Source organism: Lucilia sericata, unplaced genomic scaffold, assembly GCF_015586225.1.
Source record: "Lucilia sericata isolate MDLA Ls3-8-SP2 unplaced genomic scaffold, ASM1558622v1 Contig000014F_arrow, whole genome shotgun sequence".
Classification (NCBI taxonomy): domain Eukaryota; kingdom Metazoa; phylum Arthropoda; class Insecta; order Diptera; family Calliphoridae; genus Lucilia; species Lucilia sericata.
In genome coordinates, this window is record NW_023994053.1 from 638,572 (window position 1) to 651,178 (window position 12,607).

Below are 12,607 nucleotides of genomic sequence, written 5' to 3' on the forward strand. Positions count from 1 at the left end.
AAAAAGCTTTTTAATAGCTTTTTGATGTGATTTATTGATAAAACTCTTTTTTTTAAGCATTTTGACAAAAAAAGGAGTTTTTTAATGAAACTTGTGACGAAAAGTTTGATTTTTCGCTAAACAATTTGTTGGTGCAAAATGAGCTTTTAAATTTGGTCTAAAATAAGCTTTAAGACGAAAAAAGCTTTTTGATGAAGATATAGCCTTTCGAAAAAAATAAAAATAGCTTTTTTGATGAATCAGAACTTCACCCCTCCATACTTACGAAATCACATTTTCTTATTGTCTCATTAAAAACAATTAATAGTTTTTAATTTAATTTTAAAGTTTATTATGTTTTTGTTTTAAGCCACATTTAATTGTTGTTCTAATTATTTAAGAATTTTTTAATATTTTTATTTATTTCTTGACTAAATTTACTAAAAAGTATTGTTATGAATTCCTTTGGGAATAAACTATTATCAAGTAGTTATAAAGTTTTATTTAATTTAATAAATAAAACATTTAAGGATTAATTGTTATTTATTTTATTCGCTAAATTAATTAAAACAAAAAAATTTTAAAAGTTTTTTTTTTTATAGAAAAATAATGAATTTTTATTTGTTTTCAGCAACATCACATATTTTTGGTAGGTTTACAGTGTATTTTATTTTTTGTAACTAATATTATTATTTATTTATTTTTAATTAATTAATTAGTTTTTATTAACTAGTGTATTTTTTAGTTGTTTCACATACTTAGAATGTTATTGAAAATGTACATATTGTAAATTAAATAAATTCGAGTTTTAGACAAAGATTTTTATTTGATTTTTGCATTTGCCAATTAAAGCAACTAATAACGTTTACAATTTTTTTTTTTCTAAATTTTTAAACTACTTGTGTTTTGTGGGTTTTTTTTTTTCATTAAAAATATTTAACATATTTGTCTTGTGGTACTTCTTGTACTTTTTGTCAATTTTATTTTTTTTATAATTGTTTTTTAAACAAAGCAAACTTAAAGTTTAGTTTTTTCTTTTAGGGTTTAGGTAAAAAAAGAACTTAAATAATTATAAAGCTTTTTGTGTTAATAATATTTCAGTTTTTTATTATTTGGTTTTAATGTTATAAATTAACAGCAAATTTTCTAGCATAAAAAATAACAGATTATAGATTTTGTTTTTTATGTTAAAATTTATAATTAAAATGTTTTTTATTTTTTGCTTTAAATGTCTAATGAAATACTGTTTTCTTATTTGTTGTTTGTAAATAAATAATTTTTTTTATTTATTTTTTTTGTTTGTTTTTTAGATATTTTTTCGGGTTAATTAAAACTAATGAGGTATTTCTCTTATTAATTTTATTTATTTTTTATTTTGTTGTTAACAATTAAATAAATAGATTTTTGTGTTATTTTATTTTATGTATTTTTTGCTGTTGTTTTTTGTTTAATTTTATAATTCTTTTAGCACGCAATCAATGAATTTAGTAAATTGACTTTAATTACTAGTAATTTTAGTTAAATTAAATTTGATTTTTTGTTGTTTTTATTTATTTTTTTATGTTAAAGTTTTCAATATGAAAACCGGGTTTGTTAGTAAACAAAATTATACTCATTTGGCTTGTTTAAGAAAAATTAAATTTTGTGCAAAATATTATAAAAAAAATTAAAAAAAAAACAAGACAAATAAATTTTGTTAAATTGAAAAGAATTTTAAATTATTTATAAATAGTTTGAAAGTGTTACAAAATTAGAAATTTTTAAAAACAAATTCTGTTTAGCACACGTTTCTAGTTACAATTACATTTTGGCTGGTAATCAGTTTATATTGTATTTTGTATGTTAAAAATGACTCAAGTAACTAAATTTTGTTTTTAATAAAATTACACAAAAATTATGTAAAAAGTTTTAATGATTTTTTAATTTTTAGTAAATTGAGAATGTTAATTAAAGCTTTTGATTTATTTCTTAAAAATTATTTAATCTTCAAAAAAATATAAACCACATTTTAAAATCATTTTAAGGTTTCAGATAGTTTAACTGAGTTTTATCAAATATAGGTTTTATGCAATTTAAAAAATGCTTTGTTTACACTTTTTTGTTGTTGGTGTCTATTTAAATAATAATATGGCTAGTGTAAACACTTTACTGTAGCTATTGATTTCAAATACTTCAAGTGTTTATTGTAAATTGTTTGAAAAAAATTTAAAGTTTTAAGGAATTAATTTTACAAGGTTTATGATTTTTATTTTACACTTTAGCAAATTAAATATTTGAAATAATTAAAACAAACAAAATTTTGTACACACACTCCCACAAGCAATTACAAAAAATCTAGTTTCCTTATAAAACAATCAGTATTGTTAATTTAAAAAAAATATATATATTAAACTAAATATTTACAAAATTGCCATAAAAAATGCCTTCAAGTTCTTGAACAGCCCCAAAATTCTATAAAAAATCTTAAGTGTTAAGAAAAATCTAAACTATAAAAATTTATTTTAAAAGGTATTTAATTTGTTTTCTTGTTAAGTTTACAACAAATTGGCCTTTAGTTTTACCTGACACTGTTAATAACTTGTACATGTTTAATTAAAAAAAAATCAAATTTAATAACAAAAAAAAAAAAAACTTTTAACATGATAAATATATGTACATAAGTGTAAGTATATTTTGTGTAAATTTGTGTAACAAAAAATTTCATTTAAAAAAAAATTACTAGTGGTCTGCTGGCACACATTTATATTGAAGAAATTAATATGTTTGAACAGCCAAATGGTTTAACTACAAAATTTTCATAAAAACTTTAATACAAACAATTTCTAGCTTTCTTTAAATCTTTAACAAGTTATAAAATAAAAAAAAAATTCTTATAAATCAAATCATTTAAAATAAAGTTAACCACTTTTGCCCCTCAATTACACCAAATAGTTCATATGTTGTATAAGTGTTTGTGTAAGAGTGTGTGTATTCAATATTATTATGTATTACAACAAGTGCTTAACATATGTTTTTTTGTTATTAATTTTTTCGTTATTATTCATCTTTTGTTTATATTTTCAATAATAAATTTATTCATTTATTTTGTTTAAAATGTTTTTTGTTTCAAGCTGAAAAAATCCCTTGAATTATTTTCATCTTTTTAGGTACTTGAGTTGTAAATTGAGAAAAAAATACACAAAATATTTATATGATGACTATAAATCTTTAAAAAATTTATGTTTTTTTGTTATTATTTATTTGGTTTAGATTTTTAAGTTGAAAATATGTATTTTATACACAAATTTCCATTTATTTAAATATCAATCAGCTCTATTCTAGAAAACCCCAATTAGCTTAATATTGATTTTAAATAGAATTCTAATATAAATATGTAACTATGTCATGGTTTAAAAAATACCTAAAATCCAATAACAAACAATTTGTTAAGTAAATAAGTTTAAACACTACCAGCCAAATAACTGAGTGTTAAAAAAGCATACTGGAGTTAAAATAAATAAAGAATTTATAATTAGGCATATTAACTTTTAATAAACAAAACAAAAGTTCAACATCTAATTGGAATGATGAGATTTTTTTTAAACCACAACAGTACAACTAATTCAAATAATTATTTTAGAATAGAGCTGATTAATTTTGTTCAGTTTAATATTTTTATGAAATTTAAAAAAAAATGTCTTTGTTCTCATTTCTTAATTATATAACTATTGGATTAATTTAACCTCAAATACTATTTCAATTATTTGCACAAAATTATAAACAATAAAAATGTTATACATAAATGTACATACAAATCTAAATAATAATCAATAATTAAAATAAACAAATTATCTGACTGACTGACTTGTTCAATCTTATCATTTTGAAAACTCTCTAGTCTACTAAGAGGACTTTTGAAATTAATCATGTCATTATAAAATATATATTTTTTTCTATTTCAAATCATTTGAGATTCCTATCACTTTTAATTCAATTATTTCAATATTTTATTTTAATTATTTCTTTCTTTTTTTTTTTGTTTGATTGATTCATTTAGAAAAATAAAATGAAAACCTTGACTTTCCTGCGCTTATCATCGTTTCTTTTCTCTCTGTTTGTAGTTTTTAAAACTGTCTTGTACTTTAACATTTCTTACAAATTGTTTCATTTTTCTAGTTTTTGTTTCTTTGTTTGATTTAGTTTGGTTTTAAGTTAAAAACTGACCTTTTAATACCTAAAAAATAGTTTTAAAAAACATATATATACATATACTAAGTATAAATATTTGAGAGAACTTACTTTATGAAACTTACTATTACTTAAGAAAAAGTAAAAAAAAAAAATAAAAAGAACTTAAATTTAAACTTCCGTTGGTTCAGCATCTAAAGTGCCCTGAGCACATGACTGTGCTGCTGCACAACTAAGATTCTTGGAACTTTTAAATAATAATTTATACAATTTATGTTTTACTGGTAACTTTGGAGTGTTGTTGTTAATGCTGCTGCTGTTGTGACAGCCAATGCTGCCACCGCCACAGATACTGCCACCATTGCCATTTAGCGGCACTTGTTCAATTATCGTAATGCCTCTTTGCAACACCGGACGTGGCTTTTTATTTGTAGGTTGGTTGCATTTCAGTTCGTCGGCCTCCACTAAAGTTTGCTGCTGCTTGTTGAGGCTGAAGTTGATGATGGTACTGCAACTGCTGTTCGGCCTCAGAGGCATTTGCGGGCAAGTGTTATTGTTGTTGTTGTTCATAAAGCAGGCGGGCACTGAATTGGTACCATTGCTGACCACCGAACTTTGCGGTGTTAGGTATTTGGCCGATGTGGTAGAGTAAGTAGAAACTCGACTGCTGTTTCTTTTGAGATTCGAGTTGCCATATTTGGAACCACTCATGCGACAGCTGGAACTGTTTTGTCTTTGTAGTTGCGAGTCTCGACAGAGAGCATCTAAGCCCACCAGTCTTTTCACTCCTCTCCTTACTCTTTTGTTGCGATAAGCAAAGATGAAGGGAGAACTAAGATTAGCCAACAGTATCATGAAAATGGCTAACTGACTGGATTCCTCGAAATTGGCTGCCGGTACACGACTCTGCAGTAATACTAAAAAGCCAAAAGGCAAGTAGGAAACCAGGAACATTATTACCACCAAAATGCTGATACGAGCCGCTCTGGACTCATCCCTATATTTAAAGAGAGACGATGCATTCGATAGTCGATGACGCAAAGAAGACATGTAGCTCAAGGCCTTGGGTGAGGCATGAATGGTGGGTATTTGCAGCGACTGATGATGATGCAGATGTTGATGATTTTGATGGGTGGTTCTGGTGTTATTAGGATTTTGTTGAAATGAATGTCTATTCAAATGAATACTGGGTAGATTTTGTGGCAGATGTCCTCCTAAGAGATGGGGTGAGCAAGTGTTCTCATTTAAGGGTTGTGGCAGAGTAACACTTCGTTGAAGATTTGGCGAAGAGTGGACTTGACGTATACCCTGCAGTCTAGTATTATCACACAGATCCTGCGAGGATGTAGCCAATAGTTCTAGTTGGCGGGTGGAATAGTTGCGTTTTATCTCACCACTGGCTGTTTGCAGGGTGAGTATAATGTTTTGTTGTTGCTGCTGTTGAGTATTAGCAGTTTCGGCTACCGGTATCACAATGAGCTGATCATTTGTACTGCAATTATCAGCCTCATCGGACATACCGTCATCCGAAATGGGCGGCAAAAGTACTTTTGCCGCCGAGTCCCGTCTCAGACAGGCGGGTGAGCCTCGTTTTTGATTATTATCGATTTGCATTTGTAAACCTCCACACTGGGAGGAGGTCGAAGAAATCGAATTCCTATGTACACATAAACTATTCGAATACTGTTGATTGGCCGCTGGTGGACCATGCGTTAGATTCAAAGCACTTTGTAGCAAAGGGGATGAACCGTTTTGACGCATTCTCAGACCATTTTCACGAGCCTCACTAAAAATACGCCAATACATGCCGCACACAAAGCCAAATGGCAGCAGGATGATGAGCAGGAAATACAGACAGGAAAACACCATGCTAAAGATGTTGTTCACCGAGTTGAGTGTGAAGAAGGTGGTGGAGGTGTCGGCAAAACGTTTCTGTTTGCTGATGATGGTCTCCGATTCGAAATCAATTTCCCGGAAGGCCGACAAAGCACCAAACAATATGCCCATAGCCCAGGTAATGGCTATTAGCACCCAAGACTTAACTCCTGATATGCGACTGTGATAACGCAAGGGGTCTGTTACGGCACACCAGGTATCACCCACTACCAAGAGCACACCCATGGCTCCCAATGCAGCAGCCATATCTATGGCCCAGGATCTCATTGTAAGCAAGGGTAATGCTAGACGTTTAACTTCATCTGTGTCCTCCTGTTGCATGCCAATTGGCAGCTGAATTTTGCCTTCCTCCTCAATTTCTGTGATGACCAAAGTTTCACTATTCTCATCGATGGTCAATTCGCGACAGTAGGTGGTATTACACTTGTAAATGGTCTCAATGGTACGTGGACCATTCTCACCATCGTGGGATACATTACGTCGCAGAATGATACCCTCTTGCTCCACCAATTTGCCATTGTGGCGAATTGTCATTTGGTGATTGCCAGCCTTTGAATAAAACTCAATGCTGTCATCGTTTGTGTTGGTTGTTAAAAAACTCAAACCAGACTGGCTGGAACCGGTTGTAAGACTGCTGTCGTTAGTACCGCTTTCGCTGTCGCCATCGCCAACAATGCCACCACTTAGAAACAAAGTGGGAGCTAAAATAAGACAACCAACCAAATTAATGATGAGCAGATTAATAGTAAAACGATTTGCTGTGGTTCGCAGACCGGGTGTCACCCAAAAAGCAGCCAAAGCCAAGAAATTTATTATAAACGATAGCAAAAGCACGGCAAATATCAAAAAGTCTATTGCCATTATTAAGCATAATACTTGTGGTGAGTTGAAAATCGACAGCGCGTGTTCACTTTAAGACTCATTTAAAAACACAATAAAAAAATCAATTTTTATTATTTTTTTTAATTCTATTAATACATTTATGTTAAGCTGGTTTATAGTTTTGTTTATAGTGTTTCGACTTGTTTTTAGCACAATTTCAACTTCACTTTGCAGTTTCTTTAGAATGTTTATACTTTAGACTTTTTTGGTTTGTTGGGTAGTTGGATGGAAGTTTGTTTTTATTATATTTTTTTCACAGTTTGTTTTGGTTTGAATTTTCTCTATTTATACTTGAGTTGTAAAGTTTCTTTTACAGATCTTTTTCTGTTTTTTGCTTTTTTTTTGTATTATGGTTGTGTGTATTTATGAAATTCTTTGTTAGAAAATTGGACACAGTATGTCTTTATTACTGTTTTCACTTGTTTGGTTTTGTTTTTATTTTTATTTTGAAAAAACTTTAATTAAACACTTTTCTGTTCAATTATTTATTTATATTTGTTAACAAAATATTTATTTTTTTTAACACATTTGTTTTATATCATCGTCATGAATCTCATTTAAACGCTTAATTCTTTTTTTCTGTTTCTTTTCGGATTTTTTGTTTTTAAATACGGAACGCGTATTCTGGTTTTTCAACTTGATTTGGTTTTTTTCAGATAAATTTCAATATTTTATGATATTTTTGTTTTTAAAATACAAAATATACATTTTTTTCTTTCTTTTTATTTTAGTAATATTGAATAATTTTTGTAAATCAATTTAAGAAAAATTAAATAACTAAAGTTTATATGTATTTTTCTTATTTATGATTTCAGATGTTGCACTTTGTTTTTAAATTTGTTTTCCATATTTTGTTATTGTATGAAGAAGGTGTTAATAATTTTTGGTTTTAAAAGCATTTACAACGCGCCAATTCGTTTGAATTTTTCTGAAAATACGTTCTATACTCTTAAGCGTTTCAAGCACAACTGATCGTTGAGCATTTGCAAATGGCTTTTTGAGTACACGACTCGTATATAAAGCCAATTTACAAAGCACGCGAATAACAACAACTATTTTAACGAGTATCTGTGAATGTGCGTTATGAGTGTGTGTATGTGTGAGATGATGTGGATATGTTTTCAGAAAAGCTCTCCTATTTAACGGCCTTTAGTTGTGGTATTGCGGACTGAGATTTTGTTTTGGTTTACGAACGATTTTGTTCGGTTGTTTGCTTGTTTGTTTCTTTTATGATTTTGCGGTTTTTTTTAATTATAATTCTGTTCATGAGCTAAAAGAGAGCGTTGAGGCCTTAAACAACCTCAATAATAACATACCAAATGAACAGTCGTCTCTTTTTGCAACAAATTCCCACGATCGTTCTAAGTGGAAACAACAATAAAAAAATAAAAGCGGCGACAGAACAAGAAGATGTCGATGAACAAACAACCAGACAATAAAAAACTGATTTTTTTTATAAAGCCATTAAATTCGATTAAGATGATATAATTCAATGTAAAAATTACACATTTAAAAATTCTCCCTCTCAATGCCTCTTTCTCTTGTGGTTTAAACTTAATTATGTTACTCTTTTGAATTTTTCCTACTCTTTAGACCAGTGATATTTAGAGTATGTAGCAACAATTTAAATTTTATTATTGTTGCGAGTTTTTTTTTGATTTTATATTTATCAGTGATTTTAAATAGATTTAGTTTAGTTGTTGTTGGTTTGCTGTTGATTTTTTTATGTGTAAATTTTGGTTCCGCTTTGTTTTTTGTTCATTCGTTTGTTTGTTTGTTTGGCAAGTTAAGCACAATTTAGTGGATTGTACTGTTCAGTGTGGCGTTTGATGCGTATGATATACAAGTAGTTTCCAACGTCATTATCATCATAATTATTATTATAAACATCATTATTATTAAGTTTATTTTGTATTTATTTCAATTTTGTTCTGTTGTCAGCTTTAGTTTATCATGTCTAGACATACATATGCATGCATTTGGCTCTTTCGGCTTTGTTTTTGAATTTTTTTCCCTCAATATTAAAAACAAAATATTTTTTTATCTGAAAATAGATATAAGAGTAAAGAAAAACAATTAGTTTACTTATAAATTCATAAATATAAAAACAATAAATATTTGTACTAATAAACATAAATATTAAGTGATTTAGTGAAAGCATATCATTTCAAAAATGACAGCTCTAAATTGAATAGGAATATTCTCAGCTTAAGTTGGTCTAATTCCATGAAATTGATTTTTAATAAATTATTTTACTTTTATGAAAATTTTTTTATTAAAAGTAGATATAGATATTAAATGAAAAGAAACTCAAAAACTTAAGATATTTAATGAGGGGTATTAAATATCTTAAGTTGGGGCAACTTTCAATTTTGCTCAACTATCCTTTCAATTTTATTATTTTAATTTCTTAAAATTTTCTGCAAAAATCTTTTCTTTCTATTAACAGTCCGTTAAAAAAAAATTACAATCATTTAAACAACCACATTAGCTACTCCACCTAAATTTACACTTGATTAACGATCTACGTTAAAGTAAAAAGTCATTTATTAATTTGCTTTGTTTCATTATCTCTCAACTAATAATAACAATTCTGTAATATACATACGATTAAATAAAATTTCCATTTAGTTGCCAACTACGTTAAGTTAACAATTGTTACAAATGTCTTTCTTTTGTATTAAGAAAACAATTGTTAACAATTAAAGGCCGAATCTTATATACCCTCGATCAATACGTTGTCATCAGGGTAATTGTCGTTAGAAGGCTTAGGTCAATTATGGACCGTAATCCGTAAAATTCAAAAAATGAATTCCCAAATCATGTTTAATCAACATGATTGTGGGGTGTAGAGTTATTTAAGATACGGCCCTTATAAAGTTTGGTAAAGACGTTTAGTTGTTTAAAAGTCGTTGATTTTTATCACTACTTCCTCTAAGGTCCCTATCAAGAACATGGCCAGAATCAAATAAGAAGACGACCAATATAATAATTCGAAGTGTAACAAACAGAATGACAAACTCAACATACCTCCCAAATTTTCTTGATGGTGCGTATAATTACCAATACAAATTATTTTATACTTTCAGAAACATTTCTTTTTCCGCCATGTCAAAATAACTCATTTCTAAAGTATGGAAATTTTTTTCTATATTCATGGAATTCTCATAAATAAATATTTTCTAGTTTAAAAATCATTTATCATTATTTTAAATTATGTACAATAATGTATACGTTATAATAATAGTAGTAAACAAGTACTTACTAAAGTATGAATCATTAGTTAAATACTTAAAAGATAATGGAAAAAATAACGGGAAATTTAAAAAATTCCCACAAACCTGACCCGTAGTTATCTACCGTTACATGTCTTTCAACACTTGTTATGATGCGCTTATCTTTACTTAACTGTTTGTTTTATACTTCTACTAAGACGGTAGAAAGAAGTAGAAAAAAAACTTCCACACTTCTAACTATTTTTTACATTGTTACAGATTTTCTTGGTAGAGGACATAGACACTTGAATACAAACAATTTCATACTAAAAACGGACGGACTATCGGCTGTGTTTATGATAACGACAAGGGTTAAATGTTTACCAAGTTTATGTCAATATTAATAAATTTTTAATGTATTTTAAGAAAAAAATTAAACACAATTTTATGTTTGCTTAATCCATTGTAGTAAAAATAGAAATTAATAAAAATAGATTAATTTCATTTTATATTTGTGCCAAAAAAAATTTCTAGAGAAATTCTAAGAAAAACTTTAAAGCATTGTTAATACATATATATATTTTTTTTTTCATTGTGTTCTGTTTATAAAACTGTGAATGTCCTTAATGTATTTGTAATATTTGTAACAGACATTAAAACTCATTATAAATGTTTAAGTTCTTTTAATATGACACTTTACGATTAAATGTCAGTAAGTATAATTTTCTTGAAAATAACTTGGTGTTAAAACAAAATTATGGAATAATATTAAGATAAAATTTAACAAACTTACAAATCCATATCGATTAAAGATACAATTATGATGAAGTGTTAAAAAATTTATGTAATTTCAAAGTGATTAACTTAATTTTCAAAGTTTATAAAAATTTTCTTCTGAATTATTCAATTTGTATCATTGGTTATCTACTGTAATGAATAACTTTAGATATAACCTTATTTAGCTCTAAAACTTGTGGTCAGTTTTTCTGTGTAAAATATGAATGCAAGCAGACAGACGATTGTTAGTAAGTTGACTTAGTTGACATTGACACTAAGTAACCCCGCTCCATAACTTACAAAACCTTTTGTTTTAACCTTCATTAGCATTTAATTTACACGATTTTAATTAAAGTTTTTTTTTTGTTTTACATTTAAATAATTACTAACTTTATCAATATTAAATATGTATTTTTTTTTGTAATAATAAATTTACATTTTGTAACAGAAACAAAAGCAGCAAGCAGCTACTTTGCTAAACAATATAAATAAAATAAAAGTAAATTTTTATAGAAAAATAAAAATCCATTATCACAACTTAAATGGGATAAAAAGTGATTAAAGCCACACAAAATGAGAAAAACAAATATATAAATAATAATAAATAAATGGTATCAAAAACATTTTACCACAAATACATACATATGTTACTACAGACAGATTTTCACGTCACAAACGAGGATTTACGAAAAGCGCACACACATGCACAAACATACGCACTGGTGTCATAAAACATAGATACTTTTTGCTATAAATACAAATAAAATATTTTATTTCACACTACCATTGAAATTGTTTACATTTAACAGTTGTTCCCATTTTTCTAAAATCAACAAATACATTAATGTAAACAACAACTAACTTACTGACTGTCTGACAATTGATTGTGTGGGAACTGACAGACGCAGTTACTGAATTAGCGTGACAGCAAAAGAGTACAAAGTTTAGTTTTAGGGTTTTCACCTGAAAAGTTAAATTTTGTTTAGAAGTTTGAGATAAAATAGGAGTAATAAAATCCCTTTCTGATATACATATACGGATTCCTAATAAGAAAGACTTATAGACTTACCCCCTTATTCACAAACAACATTTTTATTTTATAAAAGGTTTATAAAATAAAAATTTTGTTTGTGAAATTGTTTCAATGAATTAAGGAAAATTCAATTTTTAAAAAATATTTTCCTGAAGTCATCAAAACTATATAAAAAACTTTCATTACCATGTAAGGGGTTAAAATGCTAATCTTTACTCACATAATAACAATTTAAGTCAATATTTTAAGACCTTATTAGACGATATGTAGTAGTCACTGAAAAGTATGTTGTTAGGTAAGTAATAACAGTAGAAATCCATTACCTAGTTTTTGCTGGGAAATAATTATGGGTCACATGTTGACGAGGGGGCAATTATAATGGGTCCCCTACGTCGTTCTGTCTGTCTGTCTGTCTGTCTGTCCGTCTGTCTGTCTGTCTGTCCATGTGTTATATATTTGTAATCAACTTTCTGAAAACACCTGATGCCTTTTGGATCTATCTATATGACATACAACCCAGAATTTCACTTTTGAAAATATGTAAAATTTCGGATTAGTTTCATAAGCATGAAACAAATATGATTTCTATTTCAAATAGCTGTTAACCCTAATTAATACCACAAATACAAAACCTAAACCAGATGATGATAATGATAAT

At 27.7% G+C, this 12,607-nt stretch overlaps 1 protein-coding gene across 1 annotated transcript in view; it reads right to left on the reverse strand.

Moving 5' to 3' along the window:
- Window positions 1-696: 696 nt before the first annotated feature.
- The window catches only part of LOC119604727, a 58,693-nt gene continuing 46,782 nt past the window's right edge, over window positions 697-12,607 (reverse strand). The window contains exon 2 of the mRNA XM_037957535.1: window positions 697-8,968. Coding sequence (XP_037813463.1) covers window positions 4,318-6,903 — 2,586 coding nt within the window. The 5' untranslated portion in view covers window positions 6,904-8,968 and the 3' untranslated portion in view covers window positions 697-4,317. The remainder of the gene's footprint in view (window positions 8,969-12,607) is intronic.